We start from the raw sequence: 27,686 nt of genomic DNA, 5'->3' as shown, positions 1-27,686 counted from the left end.
ATGGAAGAGATTATTAAAGCACAAAGAAGAAGACGAATGTGGTGGTGATGATGAATCCTATAATTATTGTATCCATAGAGCAGGGCCTGCTTGTATCAATTCACAGATCCCCAGAAATAAAATAGAAAATTCATATCTATATCATAGGTACCAGTTCACAAATTTACAACCAAAGGCGAGAAGCCAAATTCAAGTTATTTCTAATTCTGTACCAGAGTAATAAGCTAAACAGCATCAATCCAAACTTGTTAACATGATAGGCGGATTTATACGGACATTTACAACATAATAGGAAGTTTAGCACATTAAGGCATGATCTTGTTCCATATGATCCAGATAGAACATTCCTTCAATATTCTTATTTACTATTACCTTAAGATTCTCTTCTTTACTTCCTCTCCTAACCTTCAGAAGCAGATCAAGTACGGCAGAATCTTCATGCACCTTCATTTAATTGGTAGGAACTTTGTTAAATGTCACATGAATTTCTTCAATTGAAACTTCAAAGACTTACAGTTAAAACTAATTAATCATGTATATAGGAGAAATTAAATAAATATGATAGTATATTGCCAACCTTGGCCTTAGCTAGAATAATCTCTAGCAGTTCATATGGGGACAACAAGTTCGACCTCTGCTGGATGGTCTTCACAGCATGATATGCTGCATCTTGAACCACTGGATCATGAGTTGGCACTGGTTGCCATCCTGATCCATGTCCATCTGATTTACGGCACAGGCCTGGTTAATCACTACACATGTACTCCTAAAGAGAAAATGAGACTACACGCTATATACAATAAGGATAACTACACAAGTACTCCTAAAGATAAAATAAGACTACACACTATATACAATAAGGATAACACCATATACAATAAGGATAACACCACATGTACTCCTAAAGATAAAATGAGACTACACGCTACAAACAATAAGAATCATTTGCATCAGACCAAGGATCATTCCCTCCTATATTGCACTTGAATGGCTCTCGATTATTAACTTGAATTTCCGGGAAAAAAAAAAAAAAAAAAAGAAGGATCATTTGCATTAGGCCAAGGATTTGAAACTACAAAAGCATCTTTGAGAGTGAGGGGAGACCATGAACCCTGGAAATCAACTGGGATATGGAGTTTGAATCAACAGGGAGTTACGTTAAGAATGCCATATTCTGAAGCGCATACATCGTCTCTGCATTTATATTTCTCAAAGTTCGGAGAGTAGGATTAGGATTAATTAGTCTGGATTCTAATAAAATCGCAACTAATAGGCCCTAGAAATAAGCATCATCAACAAGAAGCCGATAGAATCATGGCAATGGTGTGAACCACATGATAAGAATCCAATCATCCATCCACATCTTTTGAAACAATGAAATATCACCATCCTCTTTGGGTTTCTATCACTAACATTACACATGAAAACACTAAAAGCTATAACTAAAGGTCACAAGGGTCATTTAACCAATGTGGCCTCCAATAATCAAGGGTGCTAGAAGGGATGGACCAGATACAAAGCATTTGTTATGACAAACGCAATGAATCCAAGTTGAATCAAGAATCACAACAGAAAAGTAAACACACCATACAAAGAACACAAAGATTTATAATTTTATACGTGGTTCAGCAACAGCCTATGTCCACGGTTGGGATCCGGCGAAAGTTTTCACTATGTGTAAAATTGAATATTATAAGTTTTGAACCCCACTATGTTTCTGTACGAATTTTAGAGTCTCTTTCTTACTTCACTCCAAACCTTAAGTGCCCTTCTATATTGGACTACAATAAAATAATTAGGGTCCACGACTCATGAGCAAAAAATGGGTCAAAAATTTTCCTCAGGGCCAAGCCCCAAAACCCCCAAGGGTCTGGTGGGCTTGGCCCACATAAAGCTCATCCAACGAATCGTCGGATCATAAGCGGGTCGTAACGCGACCCTGCACCAAATTCGGGCCACAATATCACAAATCTCCACCTTGGCTCAAATTACGCCAAGTCCACAATCTCCAGCTACTCCTTCCGCTGCCTCCACATGCCCCTAAGGGCCTCAGCAACTGTAAGTACCAATCAAGTCCAAACAGTGTTTGAACTTGAGTGTAGGAATGACTTTAGTCATCATATATCTACCACCACCATGTGAAGTAACCTGAGAGAGACCCCAAAGATCAGAATGAATATAATCCACCGTACCCTTGGTCTTATGAATTCCTGTACTGAACTTCACTCTACACTGCTTCCCAAAGATGCAATGCTCACAGAAATCCAGCTTTCCAGTTTTTTTACCACCAAGCAAACCTTGCTTACTCAGAACATCCATCACCCTCTCACTCATATGCCCAAGCCGCATATGCCACAATCTGGTAGTATCTGAATCTGAATTCGAGGATGATACAACAATTGAACCCGTAATTGTGCTACCCTGCAGAGCATATAAACCATGCTTCTTCAGTCCCTTCATCACCCCAATAGCACCCTTGGAAACCCGAATGACTCCACCTCCAACCTTATAAGTACATCCATGGAATCTAGCGTACCCAGGGAAATCAAATTCTTTCTTAGTTCTGGTACATGCCTGACATCAGTCAGTGTCCTCACTATGCCGTCATACATCTTGATTCGAACTATACCGATACCTACAACCTTGCACGCCGCATCATTCCCCATCAGAACTTCCCTTCCATCAATAAATCGATAAGAGATAAACCAGTCCATGTTTGGACAAGCATGAAACGAGCAACCTAAATCAAGAATCCACTCATCGCAAGAGCTGCCGACTGAAATTGTGAGAACATTACCACCATTTGAATCATTACCCTCTGCAACAGCCACACTTTCAACTTCAGAGGATTTTACCTTTCCCTTCTTACGCTCCGGACAATCCTTTTTGAAGTGCGCCCTTCCTTGTGACAAATGAAGCATCTTAACACCTTCGTTTTGTTCTTAGACTTTGAACGACCTTTGCTGTCTCCCTTCTGATTGGTTCTCCCTCTAACAAATAACCCCTCTGCCGAACTTTTTGTATTGCCCAAAAACGCCCTTTTCTGCAACTCCTTAGAATTTAGAGCTGCCTTGGACAAAGCAGTTATGCCATATATCATTGTATCGACAAAGTTCTCATACGAGGGTGGTAAAGAACACAACAGAATAATAGCCTAATCTTCATCCTCTATCTTGACATCAATATTATTCAAGTCCATGATGATACTATTTACCTAGTCAAGATGGTATTTCAGAGACGAACCTTCGTGCATCTGAAGAGTGAACATCCGCTTCTTTAGATACAAGTGAATCGCAAGAGATTTCGTCATACATCGGGACTCTAACTTTTGCCACAGCCCATCCGTCGTAGTCTCTCCAGCAACTTCTCGCTGAACCTCGTTACTCAAGCACAATAAAATCATACTGTGTGCGTTCTCTATAACCTCATCTTTGTCCTTGATCTTTTCTGACAGTGCATCCTTCCCCTTCAACGCCTTGGATAACCTTTGTTGAACCAACAAAGCTTGCATCCTAACCCGCCACAGGTTGAAATCGTTTCTGCCGTTAAACTTCTCGATTTCCAGAAACTCGGGCGACATCCCTGTTTCGAACCGAAAGCTCTGATACCAGTTTGTTATGACAAATGCAACGAACCCAAGTTGAATCAAGAATCACGATAGAAAAGTAAACACGACACACAAAGAACACAAAGATTTATATGTGGTTCGGCAACAACCTACGTCCACGGTTGGGATCTGGCGAAAGTATTCACTACGTGTAAAATTGGAGATTACAAGTTTTCAGCCCCTCACTCTGTTTCTATACGAATTTTAGAGTCTCTCTCTTACTCCACTCCAAACCCTAAGCGCCCTTATACATCGAGCTACAAGATAATAATTAGGGTCCACGACCCATGAGCAAAAAATGGGTCAAAATTTTTCCTCGCACCGCGACCCAGCACCAAATTCGAGCCACAATATCACAGCATTCAATGCACAAAGTGACTCAAGATTTGAACCTGCTCAACTTTGAGAGCTGAACTTCAACCATTGTAATAAGTGATGGTAAAAGCTTTAACTCAAAGAAAAAGGAAACAAAAAAACAAAACAAAGAAGGAAGAAGAGACAAAGTGTACTAGAGTGTGGGACACAACACTTTCCCATCTCGTACTTGGGTTTGCCGCTGGGGGACTCGGCTAGGAGGGTGGGAAGTTGGAACCCGGTGATTGAGCGGGTCGAGAGAAGATTAGCGGGTTGGAAAAAACAATATCTGTCAAAGGGCGGTAAAGTTACGTTAGTGAAGAGCACTTTGTCAAGCCTTCCAACGTACTTTCTTTCGCTTTTTCGTATTCCAGCCTCTATTGTTGGAAGACTAGAAATGCTCCAATGTAATTTCCATTGGGGGGGTTGCGGAGAAGAGTTCAAGTATCATCTTGTCAAATGGGAACAGGTTTGCAGGCCTATTTGGTTGGGAGGGCTTGGAATTAAGAGATTGGCCCTTTTCAATTGTGCTCTTCTTGGTAAGTGGCTTTGGAGATTTGGTAAGGAAAGACATAGATTATGGAGAAGGGTTATCTCATGTCACTTTGGGGAGGAGAGAGGAGGGTGGTCAGTTAGACCAGTTAGGTCTGTTAGCGGAGTGGGGATGTGGAGGGCCATTGGTAAGGGGTGGGATGCCTTTTCCAAACATATTAGATTCAGAGTTCGGGATGGAAGAACTGTCCAGTTTTGGGAGGATCCATGGTGTGATGATAGGCCTTTGGCCCTATTGTTTCCCAGGCTTTTCAGGATTGCTGTTGACAAACATGCTATGGTTGCTAACTACTATCGCCTTGATAGTGGAAAGTTGTCTTGGGATGTGCGTTTCCGGCGAGCTTTTCAGGATTGGGAGCTGGATGATGTCACTGGGTTTTTGGCTCTCCTTTACGGACAGGAGGTGGAGGGGTCTGGGGCAGATTCCTTGATTTGGGTGCCTTCTTCTCAGGGGATGTTCCAGGTCCGGTCCTTTTTTGTGCGCCTTTCTGGTTTTCATGGTACCTCATTCCCATGGAAGACGGTGTGGAGGTCTAAGGAGCCTCTTAGGGTGGCCTTTTTTGTGTGGACTGCAGCTTGGAGTAAGATTTTGACTTTGGACAAAATGAGGAAGCGAAGGCATATCATTGTTAATAGGTGTTGTCTTTGCAAGATTAATGGGGAGTCGGTGGATCATCTTTTGTTGCACTGTCCTGTGGCTCATGATTGTTGGAGTTTGATGTTTGGCCTGTTTGGTATTCATTGGGTCATGCCTCGGTCATCTTGGGAGTTGTTAGATTGTGGAGGGGCCAATGGGTGGGGGCTCAGGCTAGAGTTTTTTGGAGGGTGATCCCTTTTTGTATTTGGTGGAGCCTTTGGAGAGAGCGTAATGGAAGATCTTTTGAGGGAAAGGAATCCTCCATTGGGGTGTTAAAATTTTCTATCATTTGTAATTTGTTTTGTTGGGGTTAGGGGAGAGACTACTCCTCTCTTGAGGATATTGTTGATTTTATGAGCTCTTTGAGTTTATAGGCTCCGTTTTGTCTTTGTATAGTTTGGGACGCGTTCCCCTTTTGAACGCTTTTAATACAATTTACTTATCAAAAAAAAAAAAATACCTTTTTCTCTTTCAAAGTAAGAATTAAACCACATAAATTATCTATTTTCCTTTTCGTATTTGTTATATATTTGACCAGAGTAGGATTATTTATGTGACAAGGAAATTACATGATAAATAGGAACTTTGGCATTGGACAGTAGGACAACCCCATTCCCAACCACCGTCAGAACCTAAACTCCTGCACGAACAGCCGTGCATAAATCTGAATGTTAAACACATTCATTGTATCCGGATTCAGGTATCCAGAACCCTAATGCGAAGACAGTGAAATTTATGTTGAAAAGGAGAGTTGTTCTGTTGCTAAAAGATTTGCCTCTATTAAGTAAATAAGATACACTAAAAAGTTGCATAATGATGATTTTAGTAAACATGATGTGGTTAGTAACACTGGCGCTTTAGCCTGTGGCATTCTTACCTTATGCTATATAGTACATCGAAAGGACAAACTCTGTCCATCCATCCCTCCTATTAACACTGGAGCTTAATAGTAAATTCAACTGCCCACTTGAATTGGTCAGAATATTGAATGAACAGACGAGAACAACTCCGTCCCTCCCTCCCTCCTACTAGTCTGGAATTTCCTAGTGTAGCGTCCGAAGAAAAATAATTGATGATGTTCTCTTTTAGAGAAATTAACTCCTCAAGACTACCAGGGGTTAGTTTGAGTGAAATTTCCTCTGAATTCCAAAGAGGATGGATAATTATTCAAGTCAAAATTAGGACAAAACAGTTGTGTTTTTGTCTTGCATATAAAAAAATTCCTCCAATTTTGTACTCCCAAAAGAAGAATCGCCACAACAGAAATAAACTCACACATGGATGATGCATGATAAGGAAGAAATCAATTGGACTAAAAAAGACAATTGTTTGTTCAGCCAATATATTTGTCGTGCATTTGTTTTACTTCTTTTTTTTTTTTTTAGATGAAAGATGCTGTCAACAATAGTCTGGATAATTTAGGAGTCAAAAGAGTCAATGAGGACCTGCAATGAGCGTATGGAAAGCTACCTACTCGCAGCATCTAAAAAGTAGAGAGAAATTTGTCTCACCTTTGGATAGACGGATAATATAAAGGGCTAGTCGAGGCTCCCACCATTGTGTATTGTGTGTGTGTGTGTGTGTGAGAGAGAGAGAGAGAGAGAGTAAATAGGAATAGAAAGGGAAGAGTGAAGAACAGGAATTCTAGTGCACTGCTTAAATTAGGAGCAATTTTGTGACTACACCATCTGATTTTATATGGTAGTAAAACATAAAACACAAGAGAAAACTCCAGGAGCCCCAGTTGGCAATAGCACCATTCTATGATGTCAATCGTGGCACCCAGCTGGGGGTACCCACCTACACATGCATATGACAAAGTGCTAAAGGTGCAAGTTATACAGGGCAGCTCAAGCTTGGCTAAAGGAAAAAATAATGTAAGGGTTACCTCAGGCCCTCTGATCTCGAATCACAAGATCCCATCTTTTAACACTTTAATATTGTAAAGGCTTGAATGAGATAAATCACTCATTCACAGCTCTAGTATTTATAGATAAAAGAGTACATGCTCATATTACAAGAAAGGAAATTAAATCAAATCATAGCATATTCTATGCCATGATTCGTGACTATCAAATATCTGCTAATATGGTAGGTCATTCCATAAATCGTGGCTATCATATATACTAACAGTATCTCATGTTTAACACTTTGCTATTGGCATCATTCGTGAATGTCTATACTCTGGTTACTGCTTTTATATAAACATTACCTTAATAGGAAATGTAACAGCCCACTCCACCACATGGTATGATATTGTCAACTTTGGGTCTGAGTAGGCACGATTTTGTTCTTGGGTCTTATCCCAAAAAGCCTCACAGTAAAAACCGAGATCAGATGAGAAAATAAGATAATAATTTGGGAAATTTTCAACACACTGAAATGATAGTGTCATATGGTATATTTATAGTTACAACAATAAGAGAGATGGAGAGATTCTTTAAACAAACTTAATTGTTTGTTGTTACAACAATAAGAAAGAGATAGAGAGATTCTTTCAACAAACTTATTTGTTTGTTATAGGTTTGTTACAAAGATTAGATAACCATTTGATCTCATTTTCTGATTGATCCAATATATCATTAGCTAATCTCTTAACACTCCCCTTCAAGATGATGGTGGAGCAAGGATGAACCAACAACTTGTCTCTTAGAAGTTGAAACCGGGGTACTGATAAAGCTTTGGTGATGAAATCTGCTATTTGGTCAACACTTGGAACAAACACGATTTTTAGAGAGCCACGTAATACATGTTCCCTTAAGAAGTGATAGTCAATATCGATAAGTTTTGTTCTGGCATGAAGAACTGGGTTGGAGGCCAAGTATGTAGCACTGATATTGTCACAGAGAAGGATTGGAGGATGGTGTAATGGGATTTTTAACTCTCGAAGAATGTATGTAAGTCATTGGATATCAGATGTTGTGTGTGCTAAGCCCTGTATTCTAATTCAGCACTTGATCTAGAAACGGTGGTTTGCTTCTTAGTGGCCCAAGTGATGAGGTTAGGACCAAAGTAAATGCACAAGCCAGTAGTAGAACATCGATCATCCAGAGAACCAGCCCAATAAGCGTCAGAAAATCCCTATAGAGGTTCATCACGATATTTAACAAGATGCATGCCAAAATGAGGAGTGTTCTAGATGCACCGAAGAATCCTTTTGACGGCAACTAAGTGAGACTCACGTGGCTGATGCATGAATTGGCAGACCTGATTCATATCATATGTAAGATCTGGGCATGTGATGTTGAGGTATTGCAGTGCACCAACGAGACAACGATAGGACGTGGCATTAACAAGGCCACCGGCATCATATAAGGTTAATTTGGAACCAGCAACAACGGGTGATAGTTGTTGGAATTTGTGTCCTCAAATTCCTATTCTAATTATGTTTCTATTTTAGAATTGTATTCTGTTTGGTAATTTCTTGTTTGGCAAGTATTGGCCTATAAGAAATTGTAATCCTTGTCCAACAAGGAATTGGGTTTGGAACTCTATAAATAGATACATCGGCTTTGGGTTGAGACTTATGAGATTGAGAGAGATGTAGTCTCATGAGGGAGTTGATGGGTAGAGGTAGTATGCGGGTTGGTAGAGTAGGAAAAACACCGGTGACGTTGGTAGCGAGAAAATAGACTCGTGGAGTGGTGGTGTTGGTACTCTATTGTTGTAATATCTCTACGAATCATAGTGGAATCTCTTCTCATCCATGGATGTAGGCCGGTTTTGGCTGAACCATGTATATCTTGTGTTTGTGTGTGATTGCTTTGTTGGCTTTCTTTGAATCTTTCTTTTTCGTGCGCTTCCGCTGCCCAACAAATTGGTATCAGAGCAAAAAGTGAAGGAGATTCAGAATATACAAGAAGTCTCAACATGTGCTGCAGCGGGCTTGTGGAGTCAATCGGCTTGGTTACATGCTACGGAGTTCTAGTCAAGGTGGAGCCTTGGAGGTTTGATTTATCGAGCAACATATAATGTGGACAATCGGAGATTTGCAAGAGTATCATCAAGATTGAAGTTGCAAAAGAATTGTCCTGATCAATGCCGTGGAAGCGATGATTGGTTGAATAGAATTTGAATCAAGGTGGAGATTGTTGGAGACACAAATTCCTATTCTAATTATGTTTCTATTTTAGAGTTGTATTCTGTTTGGCAAGTTTTGGCCAATAAGAAATTGTAATCCTTGTCCAACAAGGAATTGGGTTTGAAACTCTATAAATAAATACATAGGCTTTGGGTTGAGACTTATGAGATTGAAAGAGATGTAGTCGCATGAGGGAGTTGATGAGTAGAGGTAGCATGCGAGTTGGTAGAGTAGGAAAAACACCGGTGATGCTGGTAACGAGGAAATAAATTCGTGGAGTGGTGGTGTTGGTACTCTATTGTTGTAATATCTTTACGAATCATAGTGGAATCTCTTCTCATCCATGGACGTAGGCCGGTTTTGGCTGAACCATGTATATCTTGTGTTTGTGTGTGATTGCTTTGTTGGCTTTCATTGGATCTTTATGTTCGCGTGCTTCCGCTACCTCCAACAATAGTCATGGTTTAGCTATAAGGAAATTGGCTTTCTTTAGAAGGCTGAGAGCATATTTTGTTTGACTCATTTGGATGCCACGAGAATCACGATAAACTTCAATCCCGTGTAATGAACCAAAGTCTTTAATCTCAAGGTTCTTAAAGTTCTCATGTAGTTTTGAGATGAAAGCATTATTGGAACCAGTAATGAGGATATCGTCCACGTAGACAAGAAGAATAGTGATATCATGATCTACATAGTTGAGAAACATAGACGCATTAGTTTTAATTTGAACAAATCCGAGCTCAAATAGTGCAGCACTAAAGCCATCAAACCATGTTCTTGGTGCTTGTCTCTCAACCCATAAATGGATTTGTGAAGACGACAAACATGATTAGAAGAATCCTTGTCATTAAACCTGGTGGTTGCTTCATGTAAATTGTTTCATAAAGAACGCCATATAGGAAGGCATTTTTAACGTCAAGTTAACGAATAGGCCTCTCAATTTATGGTGTTATAAGAGAGAGAGAGAGAAAGAGAAATATGAAAACACATACGTTATTGAGTAATACAATAATATAATGGTGTTTATATAGGAAAAGCTATGGGAGTAGGTGAGTGGAGAACAAATAAACCCTATACATGGTAATTCTATATATGGTAACGAGGGGTAGGTGACAACTTATACAATACTAACTGTACACGTGTGATAACTCATACAATACTGTACAACTTGACAGCTCATACAATACTGTACAACACTCCCCCTCAAGCTGAGAGTAAATGTCAAGAACTCCCAGCTTGCTATATATGGAATCAATAGAGTTATTGGGAAGCGCCTTAGTGAAGATGTCAGCCAGTTGTCTACTTCAATGTGTAACAATCTCAATAGAGTTCTTGGGAAGAAACAAAAGGTGTAACAATCTTATTCGACTAAACTTTAGATCGAATGAAATGGCAATCTACTTCAATGTATTTAGTCCTCTTATGGTAGACTGGATTGCTAGCAATATGAATAGCTGCCTAATTCACAATGGAGAGGAATTGGGTACTGGACTGAAATCCCAAGTTCCTGTAAAAGAGTTTTCAACCAAGTAAGCTCACAGGCACTGTGTGCCATGACACGATACTCTGCTTCAGCACTGGAACGAGCCACAACTGACTGTTTCTTACTCTCCAAGTTACTAGATTTCCTCTTATGATGGTGCAATAACCTGTGGTGGACCGTCGATCAGAAGGAGAACTGGCCCAATCTGCATCTGTGTATCCCTCAAGCTGAAGATGTCCAGAAGATCGATAAAGCATACCACATCCCGGAGCACCCTTGAGATACTTTAAGATGCGTACAGTTGCCACCATGTGAGGTACTCGAGGACTAGTCATGAACTGGCTCACAACACTGACTGCATAGGAGATGTCTAGACGAGTGATTGTGAGGTAAATAAGTTTACCTACAAGTCTCCGATACATCTCTGGATCATCGAGTGGGTCACCATCATCCACCTAAGTTTTAGATTAGTCTCCATGGGTGTAGCTACAGGTTTCAAACCAAGATATCCAGTATCTTGTAAGAGATTAAGAGTATACTTCCACTGAGAAAGATTAATGTCTTGCTTTGACCGAGCCACATCAATTCCAAGAAAATACCGAAGTTTGCCCAAATCCTTAGTAAGGAAGCTATAACTCAAGTGATGGATTAAAACTTGTATCCCATCTTTGTCACTGCCAGTGATAACGATATCATCTACATACACCACAAGAATCACAATACCACGTTTCGTTTTCTTAAAAAAAAAAAGAGTGGTCAACTTGGCTTCTGGTCATACCATGAGCTACCACTGCTTTACTGAACTTATCAAACCATGCACGAGGGGACTGTTTGAGGCCATAGATAGACTTCTTGAGATGACACACACACTCCCTCTTATACTCAAACCCAGGTGGTTAAGTCATATAGACTGTCTCAGTAACGTCACTATACATAAAGGCATTTTTAACATCAAGTTGATGAAGTGGTAGCCACAAGAGAGATTATCACACGAACAAAATTTAGGTTGGCCACAAGAGAGAACATCTCAGTATAATCAAGGCGATAAGTCTAAGTATAACCTTTAGCAACAAGTCGAGCTTTGAAACAGTCGACAGTACCATCAGGCTTATGTTAACAGTAAAAACCCAACGACAACCAACAACATGAGGATCAGCAGGCTTAGGAACAAGGTCCTAAGTATGATTCAATTTTAAAGTGTTTATTACTTCTTCCACAGTTTTCCTCTACCCTGGATGAGAAAGTGCCTCCCTATAGGACTTAGGAAGAGCAATAGAGGAGAATGACAAAGAAAAAGCTTGAAAGGAGGAGGACAATTTATTATACGATACAAAATTGGAGATAGGGTGATTGGTACAAAACCGTTTACCTTTCTAAATAGCAATAAGTTGATCAAGATTAGAGTCCGTAGAGATGGAAGAATCTCCAAGCGTTGAAGCGACCGGTGGAAGTGGCAAGGCTGGATTTAATACTTCAGTCGTTGGAACATAATTAACTACTCTTTTTCGGTGACGAGCATAGACACAAAGAGCTGGTGGGATGTAATAAAAAACTGGAGTTGGAAGAACAAACTCTTGAAGAACAAAGTCCTCCAGACGACTACCTTCCTGGGAATAATAAGGAACATCCTCAAAGAAAATTACATCTGCACACACAAATTGTTTATGAAGAGTTGGACTGTAACATTTATATCCCTTTTGAGCACAAGAATAACCTAAGAAAATACATTTGTGAGCATGAGGATCAAGTTTGTCTTGTCCCGGACTTAGATTATGAACAAAACAGACACACCCAAACACCTTTGGAGAAATGGAAAAAAGGGTTTTTGTCAGAAAACATCATTTGGAAGGGTGATTTTCCTTAAAGGATCCTAAAAGGCATGCGGTTTACAAGATAAGCAGCAACCAGAACTGCATCTGTCCAAAAATGTTTTGGAACATGCATTTGAATTATGAAGGAACGAGCGATAGCTAGGAGTGGGCCATTCTTCCGTTCAGAAACTCCATTTTGTTGCGGGGTATCAACACAATATGTTTGATGGATAATGCTCCTCAACCCCAGAAAATTTTGAAAAACATTTAAGTTTATATTCAAGGGCATTATCAGTTCTAAGAACAAGTAATTTTGTATCAAACTGATTTTGAATTTCAGCATAAAAGGATTGAAAAACAAAGAATAAGTCAATTGTCGTTATCTTCTTATTCTCGTCCTGTCTATGGGAAAGGTGTCCTTCACCCTACCAAGTCGTTGTCGTTATCTTCCAGTCTTTATGTTCCTAATTTTCCTTTTAATCTGCTTTTTATAAGTCAATTGACTAAGGCACATCTTCTTATTCTCGTCCTGTCTATGGGAAAGGTGTCCTTCACCCTACCAAGTCGTTGTCGTTATCTTCCAGTCTTTATGTTCCTAATTTTCCTTTTAATCTGCTTTTTATAAGTCAATTGACTAAGGCATTGGACTGCTCTATAATTTTTTCTCCCTAACTCTTGATTTTTACAGGACCCCAGGACGAAGAAGATGATTGGTTCGAGGCATGAGAAGGAGGGACTATATTATCTAGATTCTGGTGAACCTCCTTCTACCTTGTCATCAGCTTTGAGTGCTACGATCTCGCCTCTTCAATGGCATTTTCATTTGGGTCACCCATCGTTTACGATTAGCTATTCCTACATTGAGTCATGCGTCTGTCTTAGAGTGTGAAGCTTGTCAGTTGGGCAAACATCACCGTAGTTCTTTTCCTAGTCGTAGTCATGGTCGTTAAATTGAGTCTTTTGATGTAGTCCATACGAACATTTGAGGTCCTTCTCGAACCACTAGTTTAAATGGATTTAGTAATTTTGTTAGATTTGCTGATGACTATTCACGAATGACATGGTTATTTTTAATGAAAGAGATATCTGAATTACATCATATTATAGTTAAATTTTATAATGAAATTTTTACTCAATTTGGTAAACGCATTAAAATTCTTCGATCTGACAATGCCTTAGAATATACACAATCTATCATGGATTCCTTTTGTGATGATCATGGTATACTTCATCAGACTAGTTGTGCTCACATCTCTCAACAAAATGGTGTTACTGAACAAAAGCACCACCATTTGTTGGATGTTGCGCATACCTTGTTATTCAATATGCAGGTTCCAAAACAGTTTTGGGTTGATGCAGTTTTGAGTCTTTTGATGCTGTTTTGAATAATCAGTCTCCTTTCTCTCTTTTATATCTTGATCGCTCTCCCTTTCAACTTACCCCTCGTGTCTTTCCCATAGACAGGACGAGAATAAGCATTAGCAGTTGTAGGTAACTTCTCACTAGCGAAAATTTGATCTTTGAAGCCACGAAGATCTATGTCTAAACCGGATAACAATGAAGCAATCATAAACTCCTCCCAGTGCCTCTTCTGTTGTTCCAAATTAGTAGTAAACGATCGATGTTGCAATAACTGGTCCCACAAATTGTTCAGGATACTGTAGTATTCTAACAGTGGTTTCCTCGACTACCTGGTAGCAAAAATCTTCTCATACAACTTATAAACTCAAGAAATATTACTCTGGTGCAAAAATGACTCCGTAATAGAGTCCCAAATCTTCTTAGAAGAATCACAAAATGCAACTGTACTAGCAATCTCTGGTTCCATACTGTGCCAAAGCCATCCCATAACAACAGTATCCTCACACGCCCAAACTTCAATTTCCTTCGTGTCAAATGGAGGATTTTCAGTCAAGTATTTCAAAATCCTTCGGCCACGCAAAAAGACTTGAACTGCATGAGCCCAAGAAAGATTATTAACTCCATTCAATTTTTGTGAGGTAATCGACTTAGGCACGTCATCATCCTTAATGGTTTGTGGCTTAGTCTCAGCCATGGATACCAATTAATCAATATAAAATAGTAGCTGAACAGATAATAAGTCCAGAATCAATGCACAAACCAAACAAACAGGTTTAATTTCAGATTTTATAGCACCACAGCAACCCAAGGACAAGATATCAGCAGCCAAAGAAGCAAACAAGGTTTAACAGTAGATTTCAGCACCAAATTTACCAAAAACAGTAGCAATAGCCTGCAGCCCAAGAAGCCAAACAAGTTTTCACAGAATATTTCAGCACCAAACTCACCAAAAACTGGAAAAAAAAAAACCTCAGCTGAACCTCTGTTTGGCCAAAAACTCAACCCAAATGCAAGAAATCAACACACGACCATCAAACAAACTCCTCTGAGGCCCAAACGACACCCTTTAGAAGGGATTTCAACAAAACAAAAAAAAAAAACCATGAAAGGCTCCAAAATCCAGATAAAAAATAATAATAATAAAAATAAATAAAAGAATTCCAAATTTGTTTCAAAAATGGAAAACGATCCTCAAAAGGCATAAAAAAGGTACTGTCGACCATGATAAGCATAGATGTCAGATCTCTCAGCCAATGGCTTTAACAGAGACTCTAGTTGATCAGATGGCTCTTGCTACTAATTCTAGACTTTCGAAGGGAAAGTTTATTTGTCAATATCGTGGAGTCACGGGTCATGTAAAGAATCGTTGCTTTAAGCTTCATCCCAAGCTAAAACATAAATTTTCTCGCAATCGTCCTTCTGGCCGTAGTCGCACTGCCGCAGTAGCCGATACTATTGGTGGGTATGCTACTCCACATATTGTTTCTCCTGCTTCAACTCCTCCCAGACCATCTTTTCAAGACTTCAGTCAATTACAGTCCCAGATTGATCAGCTTGAGGAGCAGTTCGGAGCTTTATCTACCAAGGCTGGCACTTCTACTCCTACAACTACTATAGCGACAGGTACTCCTTCTGCTTTTCATGTTAAAGCGGGAAAACCTACTTGGATTCTGAATTTCGGAGCCAATGATCACATGATTGGTGAGTTTGTTGTCAGGGGCTTATTTGTTATTACTTATATAATGTTGAGGCTTATGTGTAATTTTTGAAACTTCTTATTATAAATAGAATGTGGTGGAAGAATGAAAGTATTCTCTCTCTCTTTTTTATCTCATCCGCTTTCTTCTCTTTTTCTTTTTCTTCTTTATCACTTACTCTTGATCAGATTATATCTTAGAGTCAACATGATATCATAGCATGGTTTGTAAAGCTCTAGGTGTGTAGTTGAAACCCTAAGGCAAGTTTGTGTAAACCCTAGTGGGTGTGAAGGGTTTTGAAGAGATTCCAAGATGGAATTTGTTTGCAAGGAAATAGTATTAATCACATCAACACATACCGCGGATCCAACTCCGTGGTGAGTTGGCTGGGGTTCGCAAGGGGTAGCGCCCCCTTACTCGGGAATCTGCAACAGTGGCTTTTTCTTTGGCATTCGCGATTCTGGTATGGCCTACTTTGTTGCTTTCTAGGGTTTGTGTGGTCGCTTTTTTATGCATCTCAAAAGACGGTAATCTTTCTAGTTTAAATTTGTGTATTAGAGAGGTGGTTCTCTACGTATTTTGTTGCTGCTTTTGTTTCTGAGGATTGTATACCCATAAATTGTTTGATAAAATGTATGGCTCAAAGGTGACTTCAAAAGAAGCTGGGTCTTCTCCTACTCTGACTTCAGTATTAGGAGATAGTAGTGATCACCATCTAGACCTTTGTATTACGAGTATTAGGCTGGATGAGACGAACTATATGGAGTGGGCTCAATCTGCTCGTATGCATATCACTGGTCGTAAGATGATCGACCATATTATCGAAGGGGCTATCACGTATCCCTCCAAGAGCGATCCTGAGCTCAAAGAGTGGAGTGCAAATACTGCACTAGTTATGACGTGGTTGTTGCAATCAATGCAGCCACAGATCAGCAAAGGGTTTCTGTTTGTGAAAACAGCTAAAGAGCTATCGACGGCTGTGGAAGAGACGTATTCCTCGGTTGGTAATTTTGCAAAACTGTATGAACTCCAACAGCAGATTTCAAGATTCAAGCAGGAGGACCAAACTCTTGCTACATATTACCACACTCTACGTGGTAAATGGGAAGAGTTAGATCACTACCAAGACTACAAACCTGTGTCAACATATTTCCAAATTGCATACCAAAATTAATAGGTTGACACACGGTACTTTTCCTCATGTGTCAACATATTTCCAAACTGCAGATATTTTCACTAAATCCTTGACTAAGACTATTCACCAGTTCTTAGTTGACAAATTGATGCTTGTGGATTCACTAGCATCAATTTGAGAGGGGGGTATCAAAGGTATCAGAGTGGTGATCTGCATACCAAAATTGGATGATTTTATGAGTTGTAAGATTGCTTCTAATTAGGGATTACATTCCAATTTAGGTGACTTACGTATTGCTTGTAGTTAGGAATATTATTTGTGGATACCCAAAATCTTGGGATATGATTGTTGTAAGCATCCCTTGTGTAGAATAGTCAATATTATTATATAAAGGAAGTCTTCCGAAGGGAAAAAGACAAGTTTTCTCCAGAAATTCTGTGTCTTGTCACTACTACACTGCTATCTTCTCTCTCTCGAGTTTGCTTAGGCTTCCACCTATCGGATTCTACTGTTTATCTGGGTCACTCATATTAATATAGTTACTATAAAAGAAACCCCACAGCCCCCCCTCCCCCACCCCACCCAAAACAATCATCACACGAATCGTCAATGTTGGCCCATAGGTTGGTAAGGATGATTCATTTGGCACGTAGACAAAGCTTGTACACTACATAAGCTAAGAGCAAGGTTCAAAAGCCTTTTATAAGCCTTGAGCAAGGCTAACCATCATGACCTCTCACATAGATTGGCGATGTTGGCCCTATGGGATGGAGAATAGGATTGGTGGCTAAAATGACCCACAAATGGTAGTTGGTACTTTATTCTCGCCTCGAGATTTGTTTATTACATGTTATCACTGTCACCTTCTCTTCCTCCATAGAACTTATTATAGTGACTATAGTAAATATGTTCCACCATGAATTGTGTTCAAGCTATTTTTCTTATGGAAATACAGTGAGGCTGTACTAGTAATTTTTTCATGCTTAAATTGAGTGTAATAAAGATGAGCCAAACCCGTATCACTAAGATATTGAGAAATTTCATAGGGGACAACTAAACCCTCCATTTGGCTTTGGCTATGATTATCACTTCCGAGTATGCATCTAAATGTAAAACTTTTCAGTCCGCAAATTTAGGATATAACTCATAAGACGAGTGCGATAAAATCCAAATGTCCAATTTGCTTCTTTTTTAAAGCTGGAAAAAAAAAAAAAAATGTGACAAAGCATGCCCACATGCACACATATTTTAAATATATTATTGCATTACTACTATCAAACAAGCAAGTAACTGAAAGGGAACCAAAAATACGTCTCTTTCTAGAATGCCATCTTAGTAGTTAGTACTTACCAAAAGGAAGGCATGTTACTTATCAGAAAAAAGGAAGGCATGTTATGTTGGCCTATATCCATGATGCACGTATATTACATTATTACGTCCTATACAAGTACTTTACCCATAAAAATTAGGAAAAGAAACAATTAGGCAAATCATTTACATGGAGGAATGCATTAAAGATGCAAATTATCAAAGAAACTTCAATATCATATCTTGCGGTATATATTTACCAATTTACTACTAGCATTTAAGCAGTATTTAGATAGAGTCCACTACCTCGTTTGCCGCCAAGGTCTGAAGGAGTGAATGAAGGGGCATCATGAGCCCACTTGAATTCTTGCAACTGTTTAAAGTTCATCCATGGCTTCACCCAAACTTTTGCTTCATAAACCTTTCTTTTACCAGCATCAATAGCCTCCAGTGTAAGATGGTACATCTTACCAGCAATCACCTGTTCTTTAGCTTTCACCACTCTCGCAAACTCAAGAAGGCCATTCTGTAGAAAAAGAGAAATGCAAACGGACACAGAACAATAAAATGATTAATCATTACAGATTAATCTTGAGAATTACAAAGGGGAAAGTAGAAATTTAAAGCAAAAGACAAATAAAAATGATAATTAGGAGAACCTAACATATCTATATATCCCGGTTCTGAACTGAACCAGAGATTGAAGAAGTAGTATTTATTAAGAGATAAATTTTATTGGAAAATATGCGTGTGTATAGAGAGGGAAACCCCCTAATTTAAACAAAAAAAAAAAAAAAAAAACTAGGAATCGAAAAAGATAGCATGTGACGACAATGTAAACGAATAGAAAAGACTAAAATTTGAAATTAATCACAAGAGATTAAAATTTGAGAATCGCAAAGGGAAAAAATAGAAACTTCAAAATAAAATCTATATTTGTCAAGAAATAGATTATATTTAAAAATACTATACAAAGGGGATCCCTAGTTTAAACCACAAACTAGGAATCGATGAAAACCTCTTTGTTGTTGTGTTCTTGGACAGCAAAGCGAGCGATGCTTTCGATCTCGAAACTGTTCTGGCTGCCCCTGCAATCGTGAACCCCGCCCACACCCAGAGTTTTCATCCTTATGAAACCCTCCTCTCTACAAAGCCCTAACTCACAGAGCGTAGTGAGAACCAGCACAAAAACGCTCAAATGAACAACACAAAACCTATTAATATTAACCTTCATTGAACTTCTATCTATCTCCATCTACTTCGGCTTTTTCTTTCTCTTTTTCAAACCCTAGTAGCATGCAACATCCCTGGATTTTATAGCGATATTGCGTGTAAGAAAACCACCGCAAATACCAAAAAGGTTTTTGGCCCAATGGTATAACCTCTCCATTTTCAAAGAAAAGGGGAGGGGTTCGAGCCCTGGCATGGCGTGAGTAAAAAAGTGTGTGTATTCGCTTTATCATCCAAAAAAAAAAAAAAACCACTGCACCAAGTTATTGTTTAACCTTTGAAAACAAATAAAATATTTAAATTAACCCGATTTGTTCAAATTACAAATTATTTGAGAAATCACTCTAAATTACTGTCAAAGTTAACCCGTTAAGTATCTTTATGAAAGTATCATACTATCCTCAATTTTAATAAATAAAATGCATACAAAATTAATATCTTTTTAAAGCCCTACGACATCTACAAGCACAGAAGAACAACACAAACACAAAACCAAAAGCACCAAAAAGCAAGACCCGACAAAACAACATATCAGTGGGACGTGGCAACCCGAGGTTGAACATCACCAACTAACAACAAAGCAAGCTGCGTTGCAAAAGACTGCGATGAAAATGAATCCAAGGCAACAGAATCACCAGTCTACGCACCAAGGGGAATATTTCCCGCAGCTTCAAAAGAAAACTGATCCGTAACCAAACATTCCTTAAAGGAATCCACTGAGACCTTAGGCTTTTTTCCATCAAGCAAAGAAGACCCCTAAACCAACATAGGATTACTAGTGCGACGCGTATGAGTGGAGCCCTGGCTATGAGAGGAGTCCGACGAGGCTAAAAAACGACCTTTACGAGACACCATTGGACCTTTACCTTTCCTACTGCCTTTAGAAAGTTGATCCCATCGGGACAAAGGCAACACTCGCCCTTGGTCATGAGAAACTGATGGTACACATTGAGCAAGCTCCTCCACATGGACAGAAGCCACAAAACTTTAAGAGGAGGATCCATGAACAACATTATTTGTCGAAACATTACCATCCGCCCCTTCTAAAGCACCATCAACAGAGTGACCCGAACCCACAACCGCCTGGACACCCACTAGAGAAACCTCAAAAGGAGCCTTAGAACAAGTGCCCAAATCAACACCAACCCTTTCCACAGCCATCACCCTTACAGTGGACAAATCCTCGTCCACAACTTGAATAGTACCCGAATAAGCCTGGCCATGAGGCGCATGCACAGAGAGGTCGCCCAACACCCCATCGGAGTCATCACCCTCCACATAGAGACAAGTCTTACCGGAAGTCACAACCAAATAATCATTACGATCACCACTAAGATTCCAAATGTCCTTCCCCAAGTAACCCTCCACCCCTAACCATGGCCCATACTCTAGCGATGCCACATGGGGCTACGGAATGCCAACCAAACAGTGCTACCAGTTATGTCCAATAATACTACAAGCGTAACACAAGGACGGAAGTTTTTCATACCAGACCAGAATCCAGACCTCCGTATCCGATAGACCTAGCAACTGCACATTCCGACAAAGCAGTTGAGAAATATCCACCTCCACTTTGAGATAGAGAACTCGACTATCAACCAACAAAGTCTCATTACTCTCCATTACACCCTTATCTCGCAACTCAACCTTCAAACAGTGGCCAAATGAATCCGCGATGCACCAACCAACCATTTCAGAGAGAAAATTCGCAGGTGTATCACAAAGCTGAAGCCAAAAAGGAGAAATCTAAAATGCCGACTCAGAAAGGAGAAAACCGTCCTCCCATTCTTTAAGAACCAACAAATGTCCATCAAACGACCAGGGGCAGCCATGCAAGATCCGGAGACGAACCGAGTTATCCGGAATGACAAGTTGAAATAAATTTCTTGAAATGTTATACACAATTAGACAGGAAGACAACGCTTCAGATTGGCGCTCCTTTGGCCATAACTTTTGAAATAACCTACCAAAAGTATATTTAGCACTAGCAAGCGTAATAGTCTTTGCATCCCAGACCTTGCCAAATAAATTATTGCAACACAGTGATACCCCTTGAGCTATATCCTTAGCCGATAACTGAATCGGCATCTTCTCCGCACTGGTAAGTGTTAAACCATTCATTTAGGCAATTAGAGAAGTTGTCATCAACCCAATACAAACAACAAAAAAAAGAGGACCACTGAGAAAGACCCACAATGGACGCCGACACTGTAAAAGAGAAACCATAGACCCAATAGGGACACACATACAGCCCCGATAATATATAAGAACAAAAGAAGATCCTAGAAGTCTAAAGAAGGCGGTCAACCCTTGGACAACAAGTAGCATCTCCCAACCACACAGAAAAAGCATAATAATATGACGTACTACTGCACACAAACGTGCATAAAAGAAAACCATAATGTGAAGGAGACTCGTGCAGAGACCCACGTGAAACATTGGGACAAAGAAAGCACGAGTAGAAAAGAAAGGCAACACGTGGCAAATGAAAAAACTAAACACGAAGAAGCAAAGCGTAAGCAGGAAGCTTACCTGCAAACTCTACTGCATACCCACGTGAATAAGCCCCTCTTGAAAATGACCAACTATGGCCCACCACCTATTAGCCCAGCCACACAAAACCCACCAGAATCGGCCCCAGATCAACCGGAAACAGCCCCATGATCGGAGCCGACAACAAACTCCAACCGAGAACGCAGCCAGCGCCACCGAGAACGCAGCCACACCAAAACAAAAACTCGAAGAAACCACCATGCCCATAAGAAAAAAACCTCACGATCAAAGCAAAAACGGAACCGCGAGTAACTAGGAACAACCATCATCCTCAACTCAAGGCAAACCCAAGAACAACAACAACAAGAAACGAAAATTTGGCTCTGATCACACAGAGAAACTCAGCCGGCCTGAGAACTTTTATGAGAGAGAAAAAACAATATCTTTTTACTTTCATATTTTTTTCCCCCTAAATAACGAAAAATTTATAAATATAAAAATAATATAGTACAAGGCAATAAGTAAGGGCATACCCTCACTTTAAACATAATCCTATGGGCAGGATTAAAACAAGAGGTAAAGACCTGCTTCAAAAGAAAAAATCAACCATAGTTAAAGACATTTTGGAGAGCCTAAGACATCAAAAACATCTCATACAATACGCTTAATAAGAACTTTAAGACATCTAGGTACATCATTGTAAACTCTACCATTTCTTTCCTTCCACAGATAATATAAAGTGGCCGAGAATATCATCTAAAATAACTTATTTCTTAACGACTTCACTGCAAATTGTTGCACCCTCTACTTGAACATATCAGCAATACCCTACCAGACTTACCACGTATAATCACAGCCTACACACATATTATCAACAATTTTTTCATGCCTACAACATAGACAACACACTCGAGTTAATGAAATACCTCTCCACTGCAAATTAGAGCAAGTCATGATAGCATTATATAGGATAAGTGAGTAATATATAGACCGCATAAGCTTTGCACTATTCCAGACCAAGGAAAACCAAAAAACTTCTGGTTTAGTTTCCCTAATAGCCTCTTAATCTGCCTTAAATGTAAACCTTTTGCATTGCCATAAAATCTTATCTTCACCTCCATGTATTTTGAACTGTTGCGTATGTGTTTGGACTGCATAAGGGATATCATTAAACTTCCACTGTCCATGCTCTATGAACCTACTTAGGATAATCTTCTTATCAATAGACACTAGTCCAAGGGTTTTGAAGTTAAACTCCTCTGATAAAAAGTGCCCATTACACCAAGGATCAAGGAATAACTTTATCATTTAACCATTTCCAATATGGTACCTGCAAATTTCCTTCAAAATATTCCTAACTGCCACAATACTCTTCCATATGGAAAAATAGGACTCCCTAGGAACCACAGACCAATAAGTAGCCCTCTTCATATTACAATGTTTGTACCATGCCACCCACAATCTGTCCTTTGAGAGAAGAAAGTCCCAAACCAGGACACATTTAGCAGATTTGTTAATGTCACCAGTTTCCTCAGCCCAAGACCAACTTCTAATTTTGGAGAAGTCAATCTATTCTAACACTGACCATGAAGCTTGAAAGAATTATCATCATGACCCCAGGCAAAATTCCTAATCCTTCTTTCTAGTAAGTTAATAACAGCTGTTGGAATTAAATATACAGAAGCCTAGTATTGGACCATTGGAGTGATCACAACCCTAAGCAGTTCAACTCTACCAGCCATAGATAAATTCATACCAGCCCATCTAGTAGTAGCTGCAACAACCTTATCATTCAAAGGTTTACAATCTAACCTTGTTAACCCTTTATCAGAAACTAGCACACCTAAATAAATGATAGACAGCTTTCTTTATTTGCAACCAAGAGTTCTCAAAATTGTATATTTTCTTCTTATTCACCTGCTTAAGAAGACTTCTGATTTAACCAGAAACAGATTCAAAATGCTTCATCATTCTCCCAAGAGTTATGACAGAGACCATGCTTGCCTTGACTACCACAAGAAGATCATCAGCAAAAAATTAATGTGACACCATTGCATTGGCTTTTCTAGCAGCTTCAAGAATAACTAGATTTCTTGCTCTACATTCATACTAAACATATGCCTGACAAATATTCAGTCACTAATGTAAACAAAATGGGGGATAATGGACAAGTTTATCTGATTCCCCTAGATGGTTGAAAGAAACCACAAAGGCTGCCATTGACCAAGAGTGAAAACCAAACAATAGATATATAAGCCAAAATCCAGCCAATCCATTTACTTTAAAAACCAAAAAGCTGAAGTATCCTTAACAAGAAGCTACATTGAATAGAATCATAAGCCTTTCTCAAGTCAACCTTCCATGCTAGAGTAGGTTGTGTGTTCTTAGCTCCAAATCCTCTTATCAACTCATTGGAAAAAATAATGTTGTCTTGTATTTTCCTCCCACCAATAAAAGTATTTTGTTCTTTTCCCACAACCTGATCAAGGATTAGCCCAAGTCTGGAAGCCAAAAGTTTGGTGATAATCTTGTACATGACATTGCATAATGAAATTAACCTGAACTCCCTTACCTTGACTGCATCTTTCCATTTTGGAATCAATGTAATAAAAGTACTATTGAGTCTTTTGTCCAAAGTAGAGTGATTGAAAAAATGTAGCATAGTATCAGGAACTTCTTCACCTCCTGGGAAGCCATCAGGACCTGGTATTTCATCAGAACTCATACTGAAAACAGTGGACTTCACTTCACCTTAAAATTGGCATCTCGAATCTCACTGGGAAGCCATCAGGACTTGGTATTCTATCAGCACCCATACTGAAAATAGTGGACTTCACTTCACCTTGAAACTGGCATCTCAATTTTAGTAGCATCCTCAGGTGTAATAACCTTGCTGATAAGTGTTGAATATTGCATATTCGAGCCCTTAAACGTGCGTATGTTAAGACCTTAAGTGATACCTCTATCCAGTTTTATACTTATTTTAGTATATTTGTTTTTTGTAGGAGATTTCCCGAATAACAGGACAAAATCATGATTATGTAGCTTAAATATTGTTTCCGAAGCTTATGGAGTTGTACCAGGCCATCCGAGGCAAGTTTGGAGTCAATCAGGGGATTTTGAAGAAGTTCAAGTGCTATAGCTCGAGCATAACCATTCGTGCTCGAGCACGACTTCAAGAAGTTCAGAAAATATTCTAAGTGTTGAAGAAAAAAAGATGCTTCGAAAATAGTTGATGGAAAATTGGCTAAGTATAGAATTAATGCTCGACCGTTTTCCAAAATGCTCGAGCACAAGCTGCAGAGCTTGAGCACAAGATTTTGTGCTCGAGCATTTTTATTTCAGAAAAATTGCTTAAGTGCGGGATTAATTCTAAAACCATTCTTTTAAGTCCCAGACGGGCCCAGATGACCACAGAAGTCTTAAAGCCCATCCAAAAAGGGACAGAAGTCAAATGCTTCTATAAAAGAAGGTGAAAGGCCACATAAAAACTCTTTTGCAATATTTCAGATCAAGAGGCGGCTTTTAGGGTTTTTGGAGTTCTCTTTGAATAATTGAAGATAAAGATCCGCAGAAGAGGAGTTGCAATCCGTGAAGATGTTTTCTACACCAACAAAGATGATATTATCCGTCTTCATGAGTAACTAAATCCTCTCTTAGAGCATTGATGTAACCCAAATCTGATTACTATGGTTTGATTGTTCTTAACTTTGGGATTTTTCAGTATTTATGTATAATTAATTGCATGATTATAAGCAAAAGACTTAGATCCTCTAAGCAATTGGGTTTTTAATGGAATAAAATTGGTTTTTGATAAAAAAAACTCTCTTGTTTTAAAATTAATTATTCGTTAATCAAATTCAAACTATTCTTATTGTTTGAGATTGGCGGCTAAGGGCTTCTCATGATAATAAGAATAGTGATCATGCAATGGTGCTTAAACCGTTTTTGTGAAAGAATCTTTTGATAGTCTATGCTTAGGGAAAACGAATTATTCTGCAAAATTAGTTTAGAATAGGTAGGTAGATAGTTCGTGCCAACTGAAGATATGCTATACTTTGCAAACATTCATGATTTATATTCTTAAAAATTGAATTGAATTGAATGTTAATTCTTTTAATTCAGGGTTATACATAAATAATGGAATCCCAATGTTGAGTGAATTTGCCATAGTATGAGGTTCATGGTGAAATCAAGCCCTAAGTACTTCTTTCTATGATCTCAGTTTACTTTATTTTGCTTATTTTATGTTCATGTTATTGAGTATAATCACAACAAACACAAATCTTCTCTAAATTAAAATAGAAATTAATTTTAGACTTAATAAACCACTACAGTCCCTGAGGTTCGACATCCTCAAAGTAGCCCTATCCTGCAAAGGATTCGTTATTTTGCGAGTGGTCTTTTATGGTTGAAATAAGAGTGCACATCAATTTTTTGCACCGTTGCCGAGGACTGTGTAACGGATTTTTTTGAGTTCAAGATTAATTCTACTTTAATTTGTAGTGTAGTACTCTTTTATATCTCATCTTATTTCTTTTTCTTTTCAAGTGTAGGAATCTAGAAGCAAGGACAACGAAGCTTAAGGAAAATAAGTTATGGTTTCAGGACCTTCTGTGAATCTTTGTTAATTTATTTCTATGCTTAATTTTTTTTTTTTTAATTGTTACCATTGAACTTAGTGCATGTTAGGTCGTCGTTCCTTGTCATACCCTTTACTTGAATACGACCCGGAAATTGAGAAAACATTTAAGCAAATTAGAAAACCTAAAAAGAATTCTAAATTGTTAGGAGAATCCTCTAATCCAAACATGGCTAACAATAATGGTCATAATGCATTGGGAGTTCTTGAGGAAAAATATGATTTTGAAATTAGAGGGCCGAACCTAGGAATTACCTAGGTTGCCTACATATCTTACCCAGGGCTGCAACTCGGGCAGGTTGGGCGGGCAGGAGACTTAATTCAGGCTCAGCCCATGTACAAAATATTTTGCCCAAGCCCAGCCCGAGCCCTCCTAAAGCCCAATCCAAGCCCAGCCCATAATTAACTTCTCCTGCCCAAGCCCGTCCATAAACCCACGCCTCTATATTCAGAATGTAAAAAATAAGAAATTTGTGCAGCTACAAGTACTCGAACAACATTCCTCCAAGAAAAATCCCAAACACACTACCAATTAAGTTATTATACACTTGTTAAATAATATAGTTTTAAAATAAATATACCCTTACCGGGCTCGGGCTGGACTTTGGGCTTTATATAATATCAACCCAAGCCCAACCCGAATTTAATTCGGGCTCAGAATATCTAGCCTAAGCCCAGACCTAGAACAGAAAAACACTGCCCAAGCCCTAAAAATTCCGGGCTGGGCTCGGGTAAATTCAGGCTGGCCCAGCCCGAGTTGCAGCCCTAAATTCTTACCACGAGTATGACATGACAAGAATCAGGTCTAATGTAGTTCAATTAAGTCGAACCTTCAAAAATTAGTTTATTAAAATGTGAACTTAAAAGTCACTTGAAAAAGAGTTTTGAAAATAATAGGGAATAATTTAGAAAAGAGAACTTAAGAGTCCTTGAAAATTTGCTTTAGAAAATGTGGTTTAATTTGGGAGAGAATATTTGTTAAGCATAAGAGTTATTGAAAATTTAGTTTGAAAATAGTGAACTTGAGAGTTCTTGAAAAATTGACTTGAAAAAAGTAGTTTTTATTTCTTAAAGAGGGTTGACTTTAGAGTTTAGAATTGATTTGTTTATATATGAGTCTCTGTGTTAGGTTTAACTAAGAAAAACCTAATTAAGGTGCTAATGGTTGTGAACCTATGTGTACTTTGACTGACTGGAATTGTACAAACTAGGGTTTCTTAAATGGAAAGACTTAGCATAAATGAAAACTTACCCAATTTAAGTGACTTAGCTTATATGGAAACTAGGGTTTCCT

The 27,686-nt window shown here is 38.9% G+C and overlaps 1 protein-coding gene across 1 annotated transcript; it reads right to left on the bottom strand.

The window, feature by feature from the left end:
- Positions 1-117: 117 nt before the first annotated feature.
- On the bottom strand, positions 118-19,368 carry LOC132290020 (cysteine proteinase inhibitor 6-like). The gene is made up of 4 exons (XM_059790039.1): positions 19,046-19,368; positions 18,334-18,553; positions 578-723; positions 118-444 (listed from the first exon to the last, which is right to left on the bottom strand). The coding sequence occupies exons 1-4, from the start codon at positions 19,280-19,282 to the stop codon at positions 298-300; spliced, it is 750 nt and encodes a 249-aa protein (XP_059646022.1). The 5' UTR covers positions 19,283-19,368; the 3' UTR covers positions 118-297.
- Between the last annotated feature and the right edge of the window lie 8,318 nt (positions 19,369-27,686).

Source organism: Cornus florida, unplaced genomic scaffold, assembly GCF_030987335.1.
Source record: "Cornus florida cultivar Cherokee Brave unplaced genomic scaffold, ASM3098733v1 CherokeeBrave_3.0.0_Hap2_Chr02, whole genome shotgun sequence".
Classification (NCBI taxonomy): domain Eukaryota; kingdom Viridiplantae; phylum Streptophyta; class Magnoliopsida; order Cornales; family Cornaceae; genus Cornus; species Cornus florida.
Note: the sequence above shows the minus strand (reverse complement) of the source record. Positions and strands in the feature narration are given on the sequence as shown.